The sequence below is a fragment of the Pseudopipra pipra genome, chromosome 2 (genome assembly GCF_036250125.1).
Source record: "Pseudopipra pipra isolate bDixPip1 chromosome 2, bDixPip1.hap1, whole genome shotgun sequence".
In the NCBI taxonomy this organism is placed as follows: Eukaryota; Metazoa; Chordata; class Aves; order Passeriformes; family Pipridae; genus Pseudopipra; species Pseudopipra pipra.
This window is the reverse complement of record NC_087550.1, coordinates 98,251,320-98,277,961: the sequence shown is the minus strand read 5'-3', so window position 1 is coordinate 98,277,961 and position 26,642 is coordinate 98,251,320. Positions and strand designations below refer to the sequence as shown.

The window sequence follows — 26,642 nt, the reverse complement described above, 5'->3', positions numbered from 1 at the left end:
TTCTTTTTCTGTGTTCTCTGCAGCAACCCCTGAAGCACTTGCTCTCCTTGAGAACTACTCGTGGCTGTCTGGTGGAGGTGGAGAGCATTTTTAGGACTTTGTGACAAAGATAGTGGGAAACAGTAGTACCTCTGCATGCTCTTACCTAATAAATTAAAATAATTGGATTTTGATAATGGCAGAAAGTATGTAGTCAGCATTCTTCAAAAGGCTTCTATAACTCTCAAAATAACAGTTTTCAAATCTGAACTCCAGCCCTTGGCAGAGAATCATAAATTGCCAGAAAAACAGAAAGGAGTTCAGTTAACTATCAGCTTCATAGCCGAAATCATCCTAATCTGGCAACTCATTTTACTATTTAAGGGGCTTTAGTACTGTCAGTGGTTGTTATAAAGATACCGTGTTTGCCAGATGAAATGTGTGGGTGACTCTTAATGAAGATGCTTCTGGGTACTGACTGCTGGGAATGATACTGGGATATTTTAATGGGTATCTTTTAGCCTCCAAGTCCCCAGGTAGACAATCATAGTGGCAACAGTTATAGTGTCACATAGACATTTAATTACTACTTTGGAGCTCAGTGGGAAGTGGCGATCTCTGCCTGGCTGAGAGGCAAGAAACTGCTGCTCAGATGTGCCTTGTTTTTGGAGTGCCAGCATCTACTGGCCCCTGCTGAGCTCCTACAGGCACGTTTAACCTCCAGTTTGGAAAAGGAAAGTGGATTTTGGCACATCACCTTTGGAAGGTTGCTGCCTGTCTGTGCTATGTTTATGTGAACTGTGCACAGAAATTCACATCAGTGTTTCACTTCACCCTGTTGTGCCAAGACCAAGAGAAGATTATTATCTTTGTCAGACTTAGCAGAAGTTTTCTTCAAAAAGAAACCCTTTGATCAAGAAACATGACAGCAATTCCTAAGACAGTTTCTCACACAAGATGCTGAACTTTTACCAATTGCTCATAAGTTATAATGAATAGCAAATTATTTGGGTTTGGTTTTTTCTTTAAAGGAGGACAAATATGATATTTAATCTGAATCTAGGGAGAAGTATGGCACCACAAAGTCTCTGTCACTAAATATTTTAAGCTGTTAAGAGAAACATTCAAAAACGTGCTGTAATGACTTGGAGAGAGACTTTTTGTCTGGTTACCACAATCCTGTTTTATACTATTTTGTGCTTTTTGCAAACGCAAAAAACATGATCTCTAAGTAGATACAGCAAAGTAAAGTTTTGTTTTATTCAAAATAATATTAAGTCTTCTGAGGTAATTTCCATAAACTTTTCTATCACTAAATAAAACTCCTCATTATCCAAAGTAATTTAAAATGGATTGACATGAAAAAGACTAAATGAGGAAAACAAGAATATTGCATCAAGCATTTCAGCTTGCCATTCTTCATATAGTTGGGTTTTGAGGTTTGATCTACTGCAGCTTTTGATGCTCTTATATTGCAAACATTTGAGGTGAAGGTGTATTAGCTTTTACACTGCCTCATGTGTTCATTTATGGCATTAATTTGTAAATAGTAAATAATCAAAATTACACAGCTGAGACTTTATGAAACATCCAAAGCTTAAGCAGAGGTTTGGGGTTTTTTTAATACTGTTTATTTATTTTTTATAGAGGAAATGAAGGGTTTACATGTGCTTGTCTGACATGACCCTTCATAGGGAATAAAGTGATGCTTTGTTTTGCCAAAACATGATTCCAAAATGACAAGAAACACAGGTTAGACTCTACCTACCTGTTTGTAGCAGAGTGACTGGAAAATGAAGTGAATGCTGCACTTAGAAAGTAGGTTTTTTCCTAAAAGTAGGACTCTGTACATGGACTTTTACATTGATACTATCAGCTAAAATTGATCAGAACTTTATTGTATTTTAACAGTGGTTTCCACTTCTCTTTTCAGGGTTTTTAAATTGTGTGTGCTTTCCTTTTCACCTTAAACTGAGTGTCAGTGGTTTACAATAACAGCAGTAAATGAAACTAACTGAATACCTGGCAGAACATTTTTGATCTCCAAAGATACAAATATACTTCTCGTCATATTTAGGCTGGCTCTCTCCAAGCTGTTTCCTTTCGTCTGGAAGCAGGAGAGAACTGTTCCTACAATCCATACATTAATGTCCTTGGATGAAAACTACCTGTACTTTTCACCCAGTAGGCAGGCACTGGATAGCCTACCCCAACTGGTCAGAAGGTGCTTGGCACTAGTAATATAATTTTTAATTTGTTGCGTTTGGTTCAGAGTTTTTAGGCTAGTTTTTCCTAGCTTTTTGTGATTTGTGATGAGAATGAGAATGAACTCTTAGTAACTGAGACTACAGTTAAATATAGGGATCAGTGTTAGGCATTTCTATATAATATATTATCTCACTGGTCTGTGGGTAGGTACTGTGCCATTCTCAGAGAGAAAAAAAGGCCATAAGATCAACACAATGAGCCCAAATCATCCGATCCTTCTACCTCTGCTACAAGTTTCTGTCTTCATCATGAAGGCAGTTGCTTGCATACGCAGGATAGATTGTCAAGCAAAAGGAAGCAGACAACATTGTTTTCACAGCACATAAGTACCATGCTGGATGTGATTTCATGCATACATTACTGAGTGTTAGAAAAACCAGAACAGACACCCACTCACGGCAATAAAATTCTTTCTGTTGCTCCTTTGAGACCAATGATTTTTTTATACTGTTGCACAGCTGGTTTATGTGTGCCATTTCCACTGGGCAAAGCCAGTCCTCCCTCTTATGCCTTGAAACTGTTTAATGGTTGGAAACTTGTCTGAAGAGCAGCTTCAGCAGATTTTTAAAGTTGGAAGGTCTAATGTTTGAAAGATAGCAATGGGAGATCTATTTTAAGTCAGAAAAAAACCTCCATAAAAAAGGATTTAAATTTTTGTCAAACTTGCTCTCACTTTTACAGCTCAGAATGAGAATTCTGGTTGCAATGTCATTATCCCCTTCTCTGACACATATTCCAAATCATTTACTGTTTTCACTACAGTTGCCACATTGAAATCCAAAGTGGATGCATTGCAGCAGTGTATGATGTGATTCTTGTGTATAGCTTGCCCATACTGTTTTTCAAGGTTGCAAAAGTGTTTCCAGATTCTACTGATTGAAATAATTTTGGAAAATATAAACTATCACTGTTTACAAATATGAGCGTGGGAAGACACTCATTTTGAAATGGCGATGATGTGAGGTTTTTCTTTCTTTCCTTTATTTGCAGCAAAAAATCCTCCCGTTTGGGGACTGGAGACAGAGTTTTGCTTGTGATGGCTGAGTAGCCAGCAAGACAAGAATTTAAGTCCTTTGGGTATACTCAAGCCAAATACAATCCAGACAAATGCAGTACTTACTCCAAGTGCTGGAACAGCAGCTTCAGCCTTGACCTAATGAAGCTATCATTTCTAGCAGTGAGAAGCGATTTACTTGTCAGGTTGCTGAGACCAGAATTTTTTTCAGAGTTGAGGACAGCTGTCTGTGCCAAATTCTTGTATATATAGAGTGACTTCTATTTTATTTGAGTTGTAGTATAAAATGCAAAGGAAAAACTGCCACTAGCATCACTCTTTCTGCAGACCAAAGAATTTGATTTAACACTCAGATAAATTCATGTATATAAAATTTCAGAATTTACATTTGAAAAACTGGCAGCAGTTTCCATTCCAGTAATTTAATGTTAATGTGTCTGAATTATACATGTGGGCAGTCAGTCAAAGGGATCACAGGTATATGAAGACTAACAGTAGAATGGCTGTTGGCTTTATAGTCAGCAGAATGTCACTTGAGCTTTATAGCCAGGTTAACAAACACCTTATGTATGTAAGCTTTACGATTCAGTACCAGTTATTAGACCTTGAAGTATTTTAGCACGAGTTGTATAGTGCTTTTAATATCTACATAGACATAAGCATAACAGACCACCTTGTAGAAGCATGACTTTTCTGTTCAATAACAGAAAAAACCTAACTAATCTCTTATCTGGTAGCTGGCTGGCATGCATTGTGGAGGAGAATGCTCTTGCACTTAACAGGTTTTTTTTGTTTTTCTGGGTTCTTGTTTATTTGAGAGGTCTAAGAGGGTGTTGGTTTTTTGTGCATGTTTTCTTTGATGGTGGGTTTTGGTTGTTCTGGTTTTTTTTCCTGTTAATAACAGAGATCAAATAGCTTGCCCTGCTATTCCTTCTCGCTTGTCTGTTCTGCTTGTGAAAATAAATCCTTTCAAATGAAGAACCGATTAAGATTCTTGGGTTTTCAGCTTACAAAATGATGATTCTATCACTTGTAATAGTGATGTCACAGAAATATATAGAAATAGAAGAATAAATTATATAGTGGTCTTGAAATACTTAATATGGAATGGATTCTCAGCTGGTATAAAATGCTCACTAAGTGGCTTAATATTTCAGATAATACACCCAAAATTCGAGAAATATTTTACTGTTGTGTCCATACAATCAGACATGGGTTTTTTTCCAGATGATTAAATGCAAAACTGTAATAAATTAGGTTAGTTTATCTTTGATGTCTTACATCTTTCTAGCTTATTATTTTCTTCAGGTTACTCTACTAGTTTTAGAAAAGGTCTTATAGAAAATGTGTCACTTTCAAATGTCTCACCTATTCATGTTTGTCAGCTGCAGATCTCCTTTCTGTCTTCTGCTACTACCACTACCACTGTTCCCCATTGTTCAGAGGCATCTTTGTGGATGACATTTGCGAGATTTGCAAAAGAATCTTTGAAGAAAGAGGAAAATCTCTGCTATTGCTGTATTATTTCACATGTATATTCCTTCTATGAGGACATTCTTTCTTTCCTTAACTGTAATTAGCCAGTGATTTTTAATATAATGTTCACATTCTCACATAGCAAAGTGGAAACACTAATAGGTTTTCTTTCAAATGTAGATCAGCATTTTGTCTGCTGACTGGACTGTTCACAGTGAGCACAGAAGAAATGCTACTGATAAAGTAATGTTTTAAATAAACTATGTAATTATAAAAGATACAGGATGAAATGCTGGTGCTATAGAAGAAATGATCTATTAGTTTCAATATGCACATAGTGCATACTGTTTTCTTGTTTGAGATGGAGATAGAAACATTTGAAAAGGAAGAATCTAAATTTGGTCATTTACTCTTAGACCTAAAAAGAATTGGTGACTAGAACTTCAAAATATTTTTAATCATAATACGCTTTGTCCAGAAGAGTTATTTCATTTAACTTTTAGATTTTTTTTTAAATGAGTCTCAGTCTTCTGTAGATGCAGAATGAGGAAAAACAAGTTTTATACTTAGAATTGTTTTTGCTTATATCTGACCATTTGGAAAGACATTCTCTGAAACACTTTAATTCTATCCCATATGTTTTGTATACATAATACATGATGCATAGTACTTCTGGGAGATAACCTAAATAATTCACCTACAGCAATATGATCATGTTGCACTTCAGGTTATAAATGTTTTATTTCCCTAATACATTCTCATATCTGTGTGCCATAAAACCCCCCCAAACATTTTAAATAGTGAAGATGAATGCTTAATAAAGGTTTTAGGTGTATGAATCATGATTATGTTTATATTTATCATATGTGAATATCATTTATATTTACTTATTTTATTAAACAATAGAAGGAAATGAAAAGTTGTATCAGAGCATAGTGCAAACTGTTTAGCTAAATTTTTCTTTAATTTATCCATTCTGATATAAGTACTTTTGTATAACTTACGATGGAGTGGTTGGTTACTTCTCAGGTGTTGTAGTTTCACCCCAGCCACCAACCAAGCCTCACGCAGCTACTCACTCACTCCCCTACCATGGGGACTGGGGAGACAGTCAGAAAGGTAAAAGCCAGAACACTCGTGAGTTGAGATAAAGACAGTTTAATAGGGAGAGCAAAAGCTGCACACACAAGCAAAGTGAAACAAAGAATTAAGTCGCTGCTTCCCATGGGCAGGCAGATGTTCAGCCATCTCCAGGAGAGCAGGGCCCCATCAAGCATAACAGTTATTTGGGAAGACAAACACCATCACTCCAAATGTCTCCCCCTTTCTCCTTCTTTCCCCCTGCTTTATATACTGAGCATGATGTGATGTGGTCTGAAATATCCCTTTGGCCAATTTGGGTCACCTATCCCAGCTGTGTCACCTCCAAGCTTCCATGCACCCCCAACTTCCTTACCTGTGTGACAGTATGAAAAGCAGAAAAGGGCTTGGCTCTGTGCAAGCCCTGCTCAGGAATAACAAAAACGTCTCTATATTATCAACCCTGTGTTCAGCATAAATCCTAAACATAGCCCCATACCAGCCACTGCAAAGAAAATTAACTCTACCCCAGCCAAAACCACCACAACAGGTAAGGAAATAAGTGTAACAGCAGTGCTTCTCCAAAGCCAGAAAAAAATAAAAGCAAATGGCTTGTGAGTGGATTAAAAAAAAAAAAACCACAAATGGAACTAAGGAATTCTTATTATTTGTAAATTATGTTACATTTCCAGAATTCTTAAGTATGCTTTGTAACTTTTATGGCCAAAATTTAGGTTGAATTATATATGTGAGGAAACAGAGACATCCATTACTATTTAAGTAAAATGGCATGTGTGAGAAGTATCCATTGTTACTTTAGCAAGAGTCCTGATCAATAACAAGAATAAGCCATTATTTCACATCTGCTGATCTTTAAAAGTGAAATGCTGTCTTTATTAATTCTGAATGTGTCTTTTTTCATGAAGTAAATGATGGATTTTTTCAGTGAGACCATTTGTCATAGGGATTATCTAATGAACTTAGTACGCCTGGAAAGTTTATTTAACAGCTCATTTACCATTATAAAAAGATGCAGGTGAAGTGCATGTCTGGTGTCCCCTGTGCACAACTCCAGTTTTATTTCTGGCAAATAAGGGTACAGGTTCCTAAAAGGTCTTAATTAACATGAATTTCCATTATTGTGCTTGATATACTTTTAATTTTTTTTTTTTTTTTTGAGTCTCATTGTTTACGTCTGGTAAATTTTGGGGTTGCAGTTTCCTTGTATTTTGTCATGAATTTTTGGCTACCACAGCCATTTAAAAAAAGGTCAGAGTTAAAAAGTAGAATTAAAAATTAGGATTTGTTAAATAACAAATTGGACTTTCAGAAGCTCAGCTGCAAAATTTCCATTGATTCACATTACTTAGGGCCAGGATATTATGTAGTAAGTCCACAAGAAGGACCTTATATTCAATATTGGAAAAGATTCAGTATTTGAGCCTCTGACTGTCAGGTGTCCTTTTTGACTCAAGTGTCAGCACAGGGACAACTGACAACTGTTATCTCAGTCAATATTGACCAGGAATTGAACAGAATAGTGAAATAAATCACAGGGGAAGCTAACTGCTTTTTGTCATTCTAAAAAAAACCCTATAGACTTCTGTCACAGAATAATTCCATTAATTCTAAGGAAGTGTTTATGTCCCATGGTGGTAAATACCAATATTAGAATTTTGGAGAAAGATTCAACATGTTGAAACATAATTTTATCATGTGAGAATTATCTGGCAACACCAAAAAAATATTCAGTATTTCTACCATACAATTCTGTGGTGACTCTACAATGCTACTTGTAGAACTTGAGTGTTTTACACTCACTGTGTATTTAAGGTAGTAAAACTAATGGTCTAGTACATTTTGACAAAGTGTCATAATGTTTGTGAACTATCAAAACCACAGAGTAATGACAAAACTAGATGCTAACCCATAATTTTTATTTCAGTAGAGTATGAATTTCTAAAATTTACAAAAAGCCATATCAGTTATGGGAAATCTTTGCCTGAATTTTCCTCAATATATTTAGTGTGTTTAATCCAGCTTGTGTATGCCTGGTAAATATATAAGATGAAGATAATATTTACCCTAATGAAGATGATCTTTATTTTAGAATCTCTTTGTTAATTTTTAAATTCCAGATCCGTCTGCTCCACCAGCTCCATCTAATATCAGAATTGCCAATATCAGTGCAAGCAATGATGGGAGTGTGAATGTAATGATTACATGGGATCTTCCAGAAGAGCCTGATATCCCAGTGCACCACTACAAAGTTTTCTGGAGCTGGACGTACAGCAAATATGTAATTCCAGCAAAAAAAAAGAGAAGGAAGACTACCGATGGGGTAAGAAAGAAATTAATAAATGGGACAGAAATCTGGCTTATTTCTGGCACAAAGTATAGTGTAAGTATAAAATATGTGAAAAATTGAATGATTTTAGCAGCTGCTAAAGTGGTGGTCTTCATATCACCAGGGTCTTCATATCACAATTTTGATCTCTCAATGCTATCTTAGACTGAACTCAGGGAGAGAAGTAGACTTCTGCCTCAAAAAGAAGTTAAATACAATAAGCTTTTTCAGGAAAGTTCAATAGAAAGTTAAATGCTGTTAGTCCTCCAAATTCAGGCTTATTCTATTAGTGCTTAAAGATGCAGTGCTTGTTTTATTTAAAAAGCCTATCTTCATCTGTGACATTGTTCTTTCACTATGCAAATAAAACTTGTGATACTATCTTAGAGAATAACTGCTAAATAGTCAGCATAGGTCCAAGGGAAGAACATTCTCAAAACTCTTTAAATAAGCTGCTGGACCAAAGATCTGACATATTTCCTTAGCAGCAAAGAATGAGTTTCTTTAATGATGTATTAAGTATTGGTTCACTGGAAAGCTTTCTGTTATGATATCCTTAAGTATATTGCATATTATTTTAAAGTAATTAAAAGAAATAGAAATCTATTACAGATAACAGGTTGAATTTGATTCTCAGTGCATTGTGCACAGATGCATCATGAGAATTTTGTCCCATGTCTACGTCAACACTGTCTTTTGGCTCTGGCTGCCCACTTGAACTGTGATGAATGACAGTCACAGGGTCATAGTTCCCTCTTTGTCCCTCGGTCACCAAACCTTTATAAAAATAAAGTCAATGAAGGCTGCGTGATGAAATCATGCAAGTAAATTTGCACAGAAAAGAAGGTTAGTTCTTAATTGTCCTCTAAAAAATTATTCTGGCAAGATAGGAGTAGGGTTGGACTATGCTATGTAGAAAAGTTTGTGTTCCTCAGGACAGTTTACACTGGCTTGAGACCTTCAAGACAGAGTCTTCAGCCTAAAGATACCAGGGAGCTTTCTCTCTACAAGCTGGTCCTTAAATCACAAACCCCAGAGAATTTTAAAATTGATCTGGGTCCTTAATGTTGTTTTGGCACTTTGCATAGCGTACATCCTACATACAAATATATTAAAACAGATCTAATATTGAACATTATGTTAATTCAGACCAAGTTTCTGACCTTGAATATAGGGAAATACAGAAGAATCAAGCTGTATTTTTATAGAAAAGTATGGCTCTTACAATATCTTTTGTATTAGTCCTAGTTTACTGTACTTTTTCTTCTGCAGCCTGTAATGAAGCTGTACATCGCTGCCAATGATATTCAGAACTCACTACAGGACACTCCATATGCTATTGCTAATCAGTGGTCATTTGAATATTATAGCAAATCTTAGGCTAAAAAAGGAAAATGCAGGAAAATTTTAAAAAAAAAGGAAAGGTGGAAAAATCTTGGTTTTCAAACATAACTGAAGATTATTTTTGCCCAGTTTTAATGTTTAGGTATATAGCCTAATTCAAATAATTTTATACTGATTTCCATGTGAAATCATTCCAGGTAGACATTCAGTTAATTTGAATACAATATTAACACTCTTAATCAAGAGCTATAGTCAATATGTCAACACAAAACAAGTAAAGATAATTAATATTAAATGTTTCTGGCAATCCCTTGTTAACATTCCGAGTGTTAAATATAGGATGGTTGCGTGGGTAAATAGTTGTCTTTTTCACTCTGGATTGACTGTCAAACTTAAGAGGCACAAGGAATTCTAATAAAAATAAGGAATAATGTCTTCCACCTGGCACTTGCGCTAGAAGGACATTTTTATAATTAAATCTAGACAAAATTAAACTGTAAGACTATTGAAAAGCCTGGACTCTTCTTTGCAGTATTGTGTGACTTACCTTAATTTATGGGTTATTGCCTGGAGAGAATGATAAACCTACTCTGTTGTTTCCCTATTAAAGACACTTCCATGACACTAGAAACTTTTTCTATTACATTTTCCATTTTATAGGGGTGTTTTTTTTTTTGTTTGTTTGTTTTTTTAATTTTTTGTTTTCAAGAGTTGAAACAAATAGAAAATATTGAAGAATGTATTAAATGTTGGATTTGAGCTGTGTTCAGACTGGCTTCTGTAGGAAAAGTTTTCAATTGCTTTACTAACATAGAAATTGGGGAATAAAACATTTAAATTCCTTTGGCTAAAATGATTTTGGCATAAGAAAAAAACTTTTTATATGGAAGAAAACCCCTTTGTTTTGGCCTAAACAAAGGTTTGGAATTGCCAAGGAACTGCAAAAATAGCATCAAGAAGGTTAGTATTTTTAAATGACCCAGAAAAACAGAGTCCAATAAAAGAGATTTTTTTAAAAAGGAAATTTTGCTCTGAAATTTATACATGAGTTTTCTAATTTCAAAAAGGTAGGGTGCCTAAGATAGCAGGTCTGTTTTTAATAAAGGCCTGTGTTTCAGCAATACTATAACTGCTTTGTATATTTATTCTGTTATAGGCCCAAAATTATGTGGTCCTGGAGGGACTCCAGCCCAACAGCAACTACAATGTAGAACTGCAGGCAGTAACACGTTGGGGTCAGATACGCCTAAAAAGTGCTAAGGTTTCTCTCCATTTTAGCACGACTCAGGACATCAGGAATAATAGTGAGTAATCATATTCAAATACCTGAATGCTTTTTCTCTCTTTTATCTGGAATTTGAATGTTTTATATAATGATTTCTCAAATTTAAAAAAATAATTTTCTTAAAGCAGGCTGTTTCATAGCACAAAGATCTTCTCTCAGTCAAGTTGAGTAACCTTTTCATGTTAAATTTCTTATCTAAGAATTGGCGTCAGTTTCTGCCTAATTCTTTGTCTTAGATCCTACTCAGCTAAAATAAACAATTTCAGTGAAGCATCTACATGACTATTATGTTAGTGTTCTTTAGATGTTATATAGGTATAAATATTGATGGTATTTGTCAGTGTGTGGAATAAAATCATTTCTATGTCTTTGTCTTAACTGAACAGTATTAACCTGCAGTATCTTTCAAAATCCTGACTATTTTTAGTAGCCTATAATAGGCCTTCAGGTTCTTGGACCACACAAATACGTATTTACTATGAATTGATATAAAATATTGTCTCTTCTTTTAGGAAATCAAAAACATTCCATATCTAACAAGCAATGCATTCTCAAAATATTGCTTACATAGGACCTGCACTCAAATTAAATCTCAAGATCTGTAGAGGTTAGGTTATGCATTGCTATAGTCTTTAGAACCTGACATGCTAAGTAATATAATTGAAAACTGTAACTGAATCTGAGAGTAAACCATGAGTCTTAGTCTTGGTTAAATGCTATTTGTACAATTAAAATACACTACTGGGTTACTGCCACAATTGCTGACGTTTCTCTGTTTAACTAATATAGAAAAAATCTGATAATAAGATGTTAAAGAATATGATTTTAAATATTCTTCCCTGTCTCCATTGCATTTTCCATTCATTTACATTCTCTCTTTAAAGTACACTCAAAGTTTAAACTTGTGGCCATTTTCATAACAGAACTGTAATTACTTTCAACCTAACTAATCAACTGCTATTGTTGCCATATTCTGTTTGGGAATACACAAAATATTGTAAAGTAGTTGTTAGCTATAACAGACCTTCTTGTCTACAATTGCTTCCCATATTAATGTACCAAGAAGAAAAAGTAAACCTAAATATCCTTCTTTTTCCCATATTAAACTTACTTTTACTACTTTTCTGGGCCATCTTAAGAGGCAGAAGAAGGTTAAGTTTTCATCTCTTCCATACACTGTCTTTTCTTCAAATCCATGCCAGAATATCAACTTGAACCTTCATAGTTTGTACATTAGTCAAGTTTAAATCCTCGGTTGGGTTAAATCCTCAGTGAAGCACAATGTAAATGAATATAAGAGTTCTGCCCTTTCCTTATTGGCTCTTCTACATTGTATCTGTGCTTTTTGTCATCCCCTAGAAAAGTAATGTGGTTTACAGGACTGTGCACGATGTCAAAAACTTCCTTGAGTCGCCACATAAAGTTGTCCTTTGTTTTCTATATGTACACAGGAGATGTAATAGAAGAAAAATTACAGTGAGAACTGGGTGTTTAATTCCAGAACACTGAGCCATTAAGCTACACTAGAAACATATCTTTGGTATTTATGGGAGGTGTTCATGTTTTGCTGAATCTTTTCCTAAGAATTTTCTGTGGGATTTGCTACTGGTTTTCTTTTCTCTTTTCCTCCCCTCCCACTCCCGCTGCAAAGTTCATTTTGCTAGAGAAGCAAGCAAAAATTTTGTTGGTTTTTTTCGCCCCCCCCTCCCAATTCCCTGCTCTTGCTCTCAGTGCTAAAATTCAAGGTGTTTAGTTTTCGGCCCAGTCATCTTGACTGTCATGTTGCCAGATTACATCACAGCTCTGAGAAAGAGCTGGGTTTACGTCAGATCACAGGAGAATGCTAGTGCTGGGATTTCAGCTGAGTCAGTCTGTGTCCTGATAACTGGAAGAAAATTCTAGATACCATTATACAGAACTAGCCAAAGGAACAATGGGCAAGCTGTTGAAGTTCTTTCTCTCATTTTACTATGATAATAGCTTTATAAATATTCCCATTTTGAGAGCAGGGATAATTAATCAACTGACCTTTCTCATACTTTATTGCTAATCTTGACATCAGGTCATTGTGGTCTTTAAACATAGTAAATAAAGACTTTCAGTATAAAAAAAACCCTCTAAACTGAAGCTGAGTAGTTGAGATTGAACCATGTAATTTTTGGTACCATTCCATATCTACTGTGAGAAACCCTTTCACTGGTAGTGCTGTATCAGCTCTCCATGGCTTCACTAATGATCTGACTTTCCTGGTCTATATCATCCCTGGGTTTGCGTTGAGAGAGGAAGATGTTCGTTTCACTTCTCCCTCTTCAAGATGCTGTGTTTTTCAGAATCTGAAACAGATCACATCTCAGGTATTACTTACAAACCCTCTACCAAACGGAGTTCATTTATGCTACACCTCACGTGTGACTTTGGTTGTTTTATCATTTTCTGTCCACTCCAGTGGCACCTCTTTCCTATCATTGCTTAGAATTCCTTCCACAATTTTGCTTGGATACTCTGCCCTCTCCTTGGTTGTTTTGCTTCAGAAAACAGTCCATCAGTATTCTCTGTGAAAGTCTGCTGTCTACTTATGTATAATTAGTACAGACTTTGTAATACCTGGTGCTTTATTTTGCTTTACTGGGGTGACCTTTTTGTACTAAAAGGTTCATTAATTGTTGTATTTTTCTTAAAACTAGACTAAGACTATACTGAGAATAATATTTTTGTATTCTCATATACTTCAAGTATTTGACTGTTCTGTTCAAATTATGAACATCCATTTAGTTAATGAGCAGTATGTTCTTTCTAAGTGCAAATCAGTGCCTGCAAAAACTAAAACACGTATTTGTTTTATAGTAGAGTATTTCAGTAATAAGTTTACAGACAAATCTGAACATCCTTTCTACTAAAGCTTTGAGGTAAAGGGTTCAAGATTCTTTGAATCTAAACACTGATGTCACACATTTTAGTGAATAGAGCACTCTGCCGAGAGGTGTATTTAGGCCTTTTTGGACATTTAAAAAAAATGGCTAGATTGTAGCTTATGTAGAAAAGCAAATAAAAACTACTCCTAGAGGAAATGCAAATTCATCTTCTGAATCTCACTCGTTAGGTACAGAGCTAGTCCTGCTTGAGGTACTTTTGAGAATACTCAGAAGCAGATGGAGAAATACGAAAAAGAAAAAAAAATTGCCTGAAATATTATCTAGGACATGACATTCATGGCCTGTCTTTATTTGGGGACTTCCATAGCCTTTGGGAAGTAATTCCAGAAGCAACATGCCAATTTTGCTGAAGTTTCACTGTCAGATGCTCTGCTCTGTGTGGAATTAAGCTCTGGGTTTAAGGTGTCTGGTCCTATTGTCAGAATAGAGATAGTCCATAACCCACTGAAGTAATTTAGTCCTGCAGACCTCTGTGAGCTTTGACCCCAGCCCTCTGGCATTATATTTCCCCACACTCAGAAATATGTTGCCTCACTATATTTGTATGCTTCACTTCTGGGAAATGCAGCAAGACTCTTGCTTGATCTTTATATAAAAATATTCTAAATTGGTGTCCTGGTTTTTCTGGAAGTGGAGCAGACAGAGAATAGCAAAGCAGAGATGTAATAAAATTAAAATACTTTAAGTTGAGGAATACCTAATAGATTTTAGTTTGTACTTCTCTCTATTACTTTTTGATTTCCATGTAGGCAGCAGAAACTTTATGGTTACCTTGAGAAAGAATTTCCTTAAGTTTGGTAGTTTTACTTTAATGTAAAACAAAGAAAGAAAACGAAAAATCGTACCAGATTCAGGAAAGGGCTGAGAAAGTAAAATTTGGCCATAAAGCGAGTTTCAGCTGAAGCTACATGTAAGGCAAAATGGTCAATTTTATGTTACTTGTGAGGAAAATGTTCCAGTTTATTTGTTATTTGTGACAATTATTAAAATCTGAGCCTTTTCCTCCTTCTCTCAAGTATGTAATTAATAATTTGCCACTTCCTAATTATTGGACTCTAGTTTTCATTTAGGTGTATTATTGAATTATACAGCTTTTTTTTGTTTATAATCTGATCCTCTTAATTGGATTGGATATATTTGCAAATGTGCAATGAAAATTGCAGTTTGAATCAACATTGCTGCCTTTTCAACTGAAAATATCTAGAAATACTGTCAGCTCTGATAAATGTTCATAAATTGTTGCCAAACAAAAGGCTTGATGAAAGACATCCCATTACCATTGCTTGTTGGAAGCTAGGCACGTATAACCAAGGGAATTACTGAAAGAAAATTCTGCTCTTACAGTGTTTCCCTAAGCATTCACCATTCACTGTTGGAAACAGAAAAGTGGGCAAAAAAGATCTTTAATCTGACCACAATGTTCTTATATAGCATACCAAAAGACTATATTTACTTTTATGTAATAACCACATGTGGCACTCTGTGGGTTACACTCAATGCAGTCCTTGGTTTTTGTGCATATTCAAACACTGCACAAATATAAAGACTGAATGATTATACAGAAGTACTGCTAGATACTATGGCTGTTTAAAAAGTCAGTCTGTTAACATTTCTTATTCTTGGGGATATAAATACAGTCCCTTTCTTTATGATTCTTTAGAAAATTTACAGAGCCTTTTCATATAATAATATATTTATTTTTTTCTGTCCCTGTCTAAAATATTTTCTTTGACTGAATATCAAACAAGTGATATTCTTTTCAACCATTATGGACAGTTTGTTCCTTATATTAATTTCATTCAGGTAAGATACTGAAATAAGATAATTTGGATGAAAGATAGTATTATTTTCTGAATTTCAGCACAGTTAACATAGTCATTTTACAGCACCATACTAACTAAATAGTTTCCTGATTGTTCTGTGTGTTGCAGAGGAACGGATGTCTGCTGGGAAACCACAGAAAGGACTGGTAGATCCTTACCCAAACTTTCAAAGAAGGAAAACCACTCGTTTTCTAAAAATTGGAACTCCTTTCTATCAGGACAATCAACTTCAGGTCAAAGTCTACTGGAAGAAGACGGGTTTGTCAAATTTTTGATTTACTGTTTTTTCTAAGGAAGACTCTCATCATCTCAGAGTTGTAGAACATTAATACAATACTATAGAGTAATTCAGAGTTAAATCCTGTGCCCATTCTTCCATCTCTTCACCTTCACATTGGAATGTTGTGTTGTGTTACATCTGTGTAAATGTCTCACAGAAGGAAATGACATGAATTGGTTATGCAAAATTACAGTCAGTCATGTTGGGATGCTGAATCTTCACATAGCTGAGACAATTTTTATTTCTGTAGGAATTACCTCTGTGAAGTTTTAAATAGTCCAGAGCCACAAAAGCTCGGAGGAACATCTGAATGTTGTCCCCCTAGAGGATGGTTGGAAGATCTCAAGCACATACAGTTCCAGGGCAGATTTTCTGCTGATCCCACTCCAGTGTCACTTGTTGGACTTTGTCTTTTGAGAAATGAGTCAGGAAATTAATGCATATGGAAATCATGCAGTGGTGTCACAGAAACTAAAAAGTAGTTTGAATCACAAAATTTAGATCTATACTACCTCACTGTAGGGACACAATAGGCTTTATGCCAAACTTTATAGTCGGTCACAACCACTGAAAAAGTCTTGAAGTTGGTTTTCTGCTAGGCTGCATCCCTCTGGTTTTCAGAAAAATCTAACAACAATTTTATGGTTTAGTCATCCAGTTTAAAGGAAAATGCCATACATTTAAAGTGTCTTATAAGATTAAAAAATCAAAAAAGGGATTTTCCTTTCTTGTCCTCTAGGAGCATGTAGGTTGTTACAAATTGCTCCAGCTTAGCCATTACATGTTCATATGCTGTTATTTCAAAACGTGCTAACACAGTTAGTGTTTACTTGGAGCAATCTACATGTGTAGCAGTACCACTAAAAAAAATCTATTCAATTTTTGTGTTTGAAATAAAGGGCTACAAAGTGGATAATCACCTTTTTTTCTGGAATTTTTCAAAGAATTTCAGAAATATTTAAGTGCTTTTGTGTTTAGGTGTGTGCAGCACCATCTTGAATGAGGACAGGCTATTTAAATGTTCACTTACGCTATGTAACATAAGAATATGTCACACAGAATTGTGCATGAGACGTATCTTTTGCTTTTTAAAAAGTGCCTGCCTGTTTGAATGGTGGCCTTCTGCTGTGTCAATTACTTTCAAATCTATCCTTATTCCTCGATAAAAACCTGCAGGGTTCGATTCAGCCTGACTACATACACATTTTAAATGTTTGTCCCTGTCTTGTCTGTGCTAGTTTTCTTTTTCTAGCTTTCCCCATTATATTTCAGTTTTAGTTAGCTTCATAGGAAGCTGGACTAATTTAGAATTTAAATAAAAAAGTTAAGTATTTTTAACTGGGGAATGTTGTTTACCTAAAAATGTGGTTTTCGTTATCCAAAGCGAGATTTATATATTCTGAGCTTGGTTGGGACTGATCACCTTGAACTTTGGCCATTTGCAACTGCGATGTCGACTCATTGGCCAAGCTCCTTTTATAGTCAGAAAAGAAAAGCAGGTGATTTCTGAAGCAATTCATCCCCCTCAGCAGCAGAATTGTTCTCTGGAGATACCTCTCTTCTTTACAGAGAACAGAAGGGAACCTAGACAGCTCATTTATAGAAGGCTTAGAGATACCTAATGTCTCTCTGTGAGCTGAAGTTCAGTTCTTGTCAGTCTGTACTGAAAAAAACGAGGGAAGGATTCAAAGATGAGGAGATTATGATGTCTCCCACAGGCATCAGGCAGGGCTGTGCAACTCACAGTCTGCAGGCAAGAGTCAGCCCAGTGGAACAATCGATCCAGCTGCAGCCGTTTTCCTGCCAGCCTGTTGCCAGAAAAAAGACCATGTGTCCTGTGACCAAAATGCCAGCACCCCTATTGAAATTCACCTTATTAATAGTTTTCCAAAGTTAGTTGTACTTAAGGAAGAAAAAATCGTGACCAGGACAGCAATATTCTTGTTCCAAAGTAGATACTTTGAACTAAGTGTCCACTAATTATCATGGTAACAGAGATATCAAGCTTAGAGACATTGCACTGTAGATACTTAAATGTTTCCATCTAAATCTGGAGCTGAATCTCACCCTCTACTACATACTTGGAGATAATATTTGTATTAAATGCTATAGATGTCTATAAGAAGAAATAGGTAGTCAGCATCATTATAGTGACTCATACTTTGGAAATAAGAGTGTTTGGAAGTGGTGTAATCTCCATAATAGGAAAATGTCACAGACCTGTCAAAAATGACATTGATTTACATGCTGTGACCTTGTGCCAGGAATGGACTAGCTGAGTTGCCAAGAAGCTGACTGTACAGCTGACTCATCTTGTGTGAACATGTATGCATCCAGTTACATAAGGGGGCACTCAGAGGTCTGTTTTGGTCATGAGCTGGGGGCAAGCTCTATAACAGGCACTGGGGTGTTTAAGTACATGCCCCAGTCACACAGTGGAAGATGCCTTCATTTTTCTCCCAGAACAAACAGTGACAGCAAAGGTGTGTGAAGAGGTGCAGAAGTTCATCAGACTTTTTTATTTTCTTTTTTAAAAAGAAAATATCCGTGTTCTGAGTGACAGCATATGCAGTAATTCAGCAGGAGCCATTGCCTCATGTGGAACTGAAATATAGCCAGTTACTTGCTCCTGAGAAGCCAGTAACTTTTATAAGCCCTTGCAGGAGTTTGGAGATTGTGTAGTGCATGGATGAGGTACTGACTGTAAATTTACTAGTGACAATTTACTGCAGAGAAAGTCTGTTTCACCACGCAAGGAACACAGCAGGAGAAGCATATTGGCTGTGTCCTGTATTTATGAAAGACAGCAGTTACTGGAGCCAGCTGTGTTGGGAACTGTACCCATGCATCTTTCTCCATTATGAACTGTACTGTCTTAAGTTGTGTTTAGTGAGTTGCAGCAACTACAATAGGAAATACTGACAGAGAACTTATCTGACCTGCTCTATGGCATAACATATATTTATATTGCAGGTAGGCAACCAGAGTTCAAATCCTTCCTCACAGGAATTGACCTCTTTGTCTCCTACATGGTGGGTGAACACAGGAGTCCCTGTTGATTGCAATAATGTTCTCATTTTCCTGTGACAAATCAACACTTTTTTTGGTGGAGAAACAGCCATTCTATAGTCCTATATTAGAATGTGCAACATTAAAACATAAAAATTAAGAAACTATCATAAAACCATGTGAAATAAGTAGATTGAGAAGCATAAGAGTTTCCACGATTAAAAAAATAATTCAAGAAATAAAAGTCTTGAACATTTGTAAATTGATCAAATTTCAGTTGGTTGTAGCAATATTTGCTTTGTCTCATTTGGCTTTCAAGTTTTTTTGTACTCTCTGCAGTATACATCGTGATCCTAACAAGAGATGGTTGCAGAGGTAATGAAACAAAAACATTATTTAGATTTTGAATTATTTTTTTTTTTAGATGAAGACATTTAAACCAGTATGTTGTCACAGAATCACAGAATGGTTGGGGTTGGAAGGGACCTTGGAAGATTTAGTCCAACCTCCCTGCTAAATCAGGTTCACCCAGAGCAGATTGCACAGAATTATGTCCAGGCAGGTTTTGAATATCTCCACAACCTCTTTGGGCGGCCTGTTGCAGTGCTCTGTCACCCTCAAAGTAAAGAATTTTTTCCTCATATTTGTATGAAATTTACCCCGTTTCAGCGTGTGCTTGTTGCCCCTTGTCCTGTCACCGGGCACCACCAAAAAAACTCTGGCCCCATACTCTTGACACCTGCCCTTAAGATGTTTGTATGCACTGATAAGATGCCCTCCAGGCTAAACAGGCCCAACTCCCTCAGGATTATTCTAAAAGAATAATCTTTTAGATTATTCTCATTGGTTCTGTTGTTAGCTGAGAAATCATTTTGCTTTTGAATTTGAATCATTTTACTCAGTCTAAAGAGCTAAAATAGCTCAGAATCATAAAATAATTTAAATGGGTTGGAAGGGACCTCTGGATGTCAGCTGGCCCAACCACCTGCTCAAAGTAGAACTAACTCTGAAGTTAAATCAAGTTATTCAGTTCTGTCTGTAAGGCTCTATAATAGATGTTGTCATTGTTTCCTCAATGACAGGGAATTTATCCTTCATGAATACCAGCCTACACAGGCCATCTAAGTTTATTGCAGTGTGCCTTAGGATTTACAGAAGGTATGGTGATGTCTGTTGACATTCAAAGGTAGTTCTTCCATGACTATGAAGACATATCCCTCAGTGAAATTTGCAGATGTGCCTCTCGGAAGCCAGTAAAAAGAACACACTGATGACATCAGGGCCAAAGGTCTTGGTTTTGTACCATCCTTCTGAATAGAATTCATCAGACCTCTGTTCTGTGCAACAACTGCAACAGAGGGTGTGTTGCAAACTATGACCAAACTGATTTCATTATACAGTAAAGGAGTGATTGCATGTCAGTACTCAGAAACTCATTCAATACTCAGAAGTTTTTGAGTAAAAGTCTTAGTAAGTGGATGGATTTCCATATATATGCATCATAATGTGCCACAATTTGTTAAGCAGGAAAAACTTATCTAGGCCTGTTCTTTAAGTGTCATTTCTTAAGTCCCATTACTTCAGTAAGCACAAGGCATGAATAAAAATGTAGGATCTGGACTTTACATTAAAATAGGTCTCTTTCTGAAATAATCTTTCAGTTTGAATGCTTCAGTATGATGGCAATAATAACTTCACTCCAGGACGTATGCTAGCAAAAATATCTCCACACTTCAGGCAGTACAAGGTACTTAGCAAATGCACATAATTTTGCTAGAGTCATCAAAAAGCATATTGCATAAGAATACAATAGATTCTTTTGGAAGAAAGAAAATGTGTTTCACTTGCTGCTTGATTTAGGCTTGGGATTAGAGAAACATACCTTAATACATTCCTTAAGCAGCATGAATCCCACCTTTGTAAATGAAAAGAAGAATGTATTTGTGTCCGGAATTTTTGGCCGTCTTGACTGTGTGAAATTAGAAATTATGAGCTGTTTATGTCAAATGGTGGAATCAAATTAAACAAATCACTTTTAACTCCTTGTTGCTGGAGTCACAGAGTACCATCCATTACCAAGAATGGATACACTCTGAACCCCCTACTTAAAAGGATTAGCTGCTTAGGATAATTAAGATCCTCAACATCTTGTGCAGTAATCAAGACTGAAGGTGTGAAAATAAAAAGATGCTTACATTTTCTTTAGTTTTCAGTGGTTGGGTAGCTGAAGAGCTGAGGTTTTGGACGTCTGCTGAAAAGCCTTCAAGTTTCTGCAAATTTGTATATGAAAATAAGATATTTCCAATAGACAGAAGAAAAAGAAAATACTTTTTATGAACTCACTACATCGACTCTCATCACTTGCTGCAATAATTATAATACATTAAAATATTAGGAAGTATTTTCTTTCCAAAGCAACGTATCACAATATTTTCTAACCCATTACTCTGCTTTCACTACCATTTCTTAGTGCCTGTTATAGCAGTATAATGCACCTCTCCTTGTTCAGGTAAAGTTTTATTTTCCTTCACTTTTTATTGAATGAAGTCTATGTGCATTTACTTTCCCCTGTTTAAACTACACATTTTAAGTACTTGTAGGTATTTAAAATCAATATATCTGCCCCTTGGTTTTGCTTAAAAAGACAAATATTTAAAATGCATTAAGACTTGGCTTCAGGCTCCTTTCTTTGTGTTTCTGTAAATGCTAAAGCAGAAGAAAAAAAGAGCACTTAAGGCAGGGAGAGGCAGAGAATCCTCCATTGTCTGATAAATCAACCAAACAAGAATAATGAATTAAATTACAGGGAAGAATAAAATGCAAGGCAAGGCAAAGCAAACAGAATGCTACCACAAGTGCTTTTAAACCCAGACCTTAGGAAAACGAAATTAACTTTCACTTAGTTTAGGGACATAAATGAAGTGACTGTATGTACCAACTCTTTGTTTGTAATAAGGTATTTCATGTGGCAGGTTTTAAAATAATTGAAAGCTTTCCCCGTGTTATCGAATGGTCCTTTCTCACGGAAATAGAGCTATTGAAGCTAATGAAACCCTTCAATGCCAGCTGGAGTTTCTTGCTGTTATTGTAAAGAATTCAACACTAGTTGCTTAACGCTAATGCATTTAGTTTGGTACTAACTGTTGCACTAGGCAGGTTAGTGTTTGAGCAGCTGGCCATATTCTAATTATCGATATTTAAGCAGTAAAATATTTGTACTTCAAGATATCACCAGGGTCTGGATAGTTCTTCCAAGAAAATGACCTCACTGTTAATTATTGTGAAGTATACACCAGTACACTGCCCTCGAACTTCCATGACAATACAGAGATTTTGTCTCAACAGCAGTTGATTGTGTGGGTATGCATAACGTGCATTAGTATTTAGGGATTTAATTAGTAAAACTGGCCCCAAGCACAGGAATCTTCAACTAGATCACCTCTTTAGAAATGTACTAGTAGACATTGCATAATTTACTTTTGCACATAGGCTACAGCTGACTCAGATGCCTTTATCATATGGACTTCCGCAGCATCCTGCCTGGGGAGATAGGTAATGCTGTCAGCTTTAATTCCTATGGGAAATTATTCCATAGTTAAAAGAATATCCTATCTGAAGCATCTGTGTGATTCCTGCTCCTCCCTGACTTTATCTTACATAGGCTTAATATAGTTCTGGGAAAAATCTCTTTGCCTTTTTGGAGAGAATGAAAAGGGGAACAGCTGACTCTTGTACTGTAGAAACTGACTACAGGACTCTGAGTGTTTGTTTTGTGTCCATATGTAAAGTGCTGACAATACTTAAAATGTTACTGGTGGGAGTCATGAAAAACATCAACCACAAATAATACAATTTGGTAGAGCAGATGGTGTGCAACTTCTCAAATAGTCTGCAATTGATTAGTGAGACAAGTAATAAAGTTTTAAAATTACATTTACAATATTGGTAACCTCGGTGGCATCTCCCCTGCAAATGAGACAACATGGGAGAGTCGTTTCAAGGGCACAGTTTACTGCATTTTTTTGCATGTTTTCAAAAGCAGAACAGAAAACCATTACTTGCTGCCTTTCACTTGATTCCAAATCTCCTTTCAGGGTAGGTGGTGAAAGCTCTTGGTGTGAGAGACTTAGGGCAAGTTTGTCCAACTATTAGTCCCAGAAATGTAGTTGGAATTGATTCAAAGTCTGCCAGGAAATCAAACAATCACAGGCCAAATCAGAACTAACCACTGTGGTGCCAGAGCTCAGACATCACAGAAGACTGATTTTGCTTAACAGGCACCCATTGATGTCTGCTAAAGGCAGAATGTCCAGAACATTCATCAGACTAGTTCTAACACTTTATACAGTTGATCAGTTTATTGCTTCATTTTAAAATTTACATGGTGTAGGCTGTTTGGAAGCCCTCGGTGTGACCTGAATCATACTCCAGAACACCTTCAATAATTGTGAAAGTGTATTTAATTTAATTTATGCATTTAAAAGAAGTCTTCTTTTTATTCTTAAATTTAGTAACTGATAGAAATTTAAGCTTGATTTCTTTTGAACTTGCATTAAAGGATCAAATAGAAATATAATTGCAAATTACCTGGTCCATGAGTGCAATCCAAAGATAGACCATCATTAGGTGGAATGAGGACCTGTGGTCAGACTGTAGATACACATATTGCATTGCAAAATTATTTATCAAGACTTAACTCACATGCATTGAAAAAATTAACTGGCCAACTAATAAGTAAACTCTTGACTGATTTTTCATTCTTCAGGAAAAAATAAGTTTTCAAACCCAGCATCTTTATGTACCTTCAGTAATACTGTCTGCCTAGTACACATTTTCTATATTTCTAATTACTTCTTGAGTATTACCACAACCTATAAAGTTAATTATTTTAACAAAAAATACAGTACTTCATATGTATGCATACATATATAGTATCACTAAGCTTGTCAATGGCAATGTCTGTTGTGAGGCAGTCTCAATAACAGAGGGATAAAATGGCAAGTTTTTTGCCATTCAGTTCTGCCTCTTCTTTCCCCAAGCTGTATCACTAGGTCATATTAAGTTAAAGTTCTGTCTTATATGCTAACACCATGCTACTTCAAGCAACCATATGATTCCTACTGTGAGTAAAAAGGTACTGAGGCACTATAGTTTAGCAAGATACTTCTCCATCGGCTATGGGCTTATAACTGTTCATGAGTGCTCTCTTATCCTGCCTAAGTTCTGAATAAAACATTTATCATGTGATCCAGGGGAGGTTAAGCTATCAGCAGGGAATCATCATGCTCATGGTGAAGGTGGTTTAAACTAACGAGTGTCCTCTGTAAATTGGGTCAGTTTTCCTCCACATGCCTCTTTTTAAGCTGTACTTTTAATTAGCCTGGTTTTATAAGGTGGCCATAAAACCAGTTGCATAAACACTACAGACAGAGAAGGAAAAAGGACTATTTGAATGAGTAGCTAGAGTTGGAGGGAAAGAAACCAAGAAAAGGGTATCTGACACTAATATTATAATCTAAATTTGAAGATGTCCCATGTGTGCATCTGATGAATAATGAGTTGTTAAACACCAGTTCCTTTTACTCCTATGACCATAAACTGAATTTAAAAGTATCCATAGTAGTCTAGACCAAAGATCCTACCCAACAGGTATTCTGCTCTTGTCAGTGGTCAAAAGGAAATCAAACGGAACTTAATAATAGGGCAAGAGTCTAATGGTTCTTCTGCAGATTATTGTCCCGGCTTCAGACAATGTCTGTTTAATGAAAATTCCTGAGCCTGATGTGATTTCATTTTATTTATTCACTTCTGGTGTGTTAATCTTCACAATAATATCCAGTGATATTATTGTGATATTATGTCACCCATCGGGGTGACATAATTTTTTGGGCATTTGAAACATCCTGGGCTATGGAGTTCCAGAGTTTCAAGTTCTTGTTCTATGAGGAACCACACTTTTTAATTTGTTTTGAAGGCAGTTCTTTTACCTTTATTTGAATACAAATTCTTACACTGGGGACACAGAAAACAGTCAAGCTCTGTTCACCCTACCTGTATGCACGTGATTTTATAGATGTTTGAACTGGTTCTTTTTTCTTGTAGACTCATTAATACTGTGGATTTAGAAACTGCGTGTTAAGGCAAAGCAACATCCTGATATGGCATGCTATGATGCATATCAGGAAATTCGAGTTTTAGAACTTGATGGATCATTGTACATATGTACAAACCCACCATATGGCTTTTGCATGGGATGTGAGAGAGAAGGGACTAGCAGGTGCACCTCTGCATCTCTTCCCATTGTGGAGTTAGAGATAGGATGGGTCTGTATCTTGACTCTGGAACAGGGAAAGACTCCAAGATTATTTACCCTCAATATAGCCTACTCATTTAAATTATTGTCCAGATTTGTTGAAGTTACACAGAAAGCTAAATAATAATAGAATGCGATGTAATGATAGGGTGCCTAGTGACATTTTCAATGTGTCTATAACCATAGTGAGTGTTTTTTGTTTGTTTTTTTTTTTTTTTTTTAGTTTTTCATTAAATTCAGGTTTTGGATACTTAGCTTTGAAAATCTGGCTGTGAGTGGATAATGTCGGAAGCTACCATTCAGCCTACAAGCAGCTATTGTGAGACTTGGAGCTTACAAGAGGCAAATTTCCTTGTAATAGAAAACCAGAATGAGATACTGTTGAACTCAGTTTGTATAGGATGTTGTGTGTGGGAAAATGAGTAACGGTAGAGGTAATCTGGCTTAGAGATGATCCCAAACTTAAATCCTTCAATATAAACATCTTCGGACCTTGAGGCTTCCTAGGTCTAGATATGGACAAAAATACTGTGGCTCAGGCCTGTCTTTAAATTACATAGTAATTGTTAATATAATTTTTGGAAAGGCTTATAGCTGTATTATACAAAGAATGTGTTCTACAGAAAGAAAGTTTGTTTTAAATGGCATAATGTGAGAAACAAAATCTTTGTGATTTAATTGAAACTGCCTATATTCCACGTAAGAGCAGGAAACAGTAAGATTTGCCTTGTTAGGAAGTGTTTGTTGAATGAAGTTTAAATGTCAGCTGAAGGTTTTGGTGTTTATTTTAATCATACTGCTTGAATAGGTGATTATTAAAAAGTTTTTTCTCAGAGGTGTCATGAATACCATGAATTTCATAACCAAACAAAATTTTGTGGGTTTTTTTCCCTTTTTTATACCACCACGTGGGTCAATGCATAGGCAGCTAAAGAGACAGAGAGGTTTTCATTTAATTGTTTTAAGATGCCTGTGACAGAACAAATAGTTTTTCCAGAGAAAAGAGGAGTACAGAGAGACTTGCAAGCATTAGCCCATCAATGCAGCATTTTAACAATAGTTGAAGGTAAATTGTGTCTCCCCCACTTTGCCCTTGTTAAATTACCATGAGTAAAATAGCACTTGTTACTGTGTTATTATTTCTTGTCCTATCATTAGCTTCAGATTGCAAATGTTGGACATCATGATTCAGAGTCATATAATGTTCATGAACCAATATATAAAGAAATAAATAAGTGTTAAGGTCTGACTGAGCATATTTTGCTTCTCTGCAGTACACTGAAGTATCCTTTCCCTAACTGGTCTTCAGTCATGCTGTAAATACCATGTGGATCGCTTCATGGTAATCAAGTCTTCAAAACTGAAGGAACTAGTAGTAAATAACACTGCTTTATTTGTTCACTTGGATTTTGCCCATATTTCAGCCTTTCCTTCATATTTTTCAGCAACTGAGTCTTAGCAGAAAAAGTGTTGATGGAAAATTGCATATT

The 26,642-nt window shown here is 35.9% G+C and overlaps 1 protein-coding gene across 1 annotated transcript in view; it reads left to right on the top strand.

Moving 5' to 3' along the window:
* The window catches only part of ANOS1 (anosmin 1), a 136,978-nt gene that overhangs the window by 89,901 nt on the left and 20,435 nt on the right, over positions 1-26,642 (top strand). Inside the window, exons 7-9 of the mRNA XM_064646568.1 lie at positions 7,957-8,159; positions 10,666-10,813; positions 15,659-15,808. Coding sequence (XP_064502638.1) covers positions 7,957-8,159; positions 10,666-10,813; positions 15,659-15,808 — 501 coding nt within the window. The remainder of the gene's footprint in view (positions 1-7,956; positions 8,160-10,665; positions 10,814-15,658; positions 15,809-26,642) is intronic.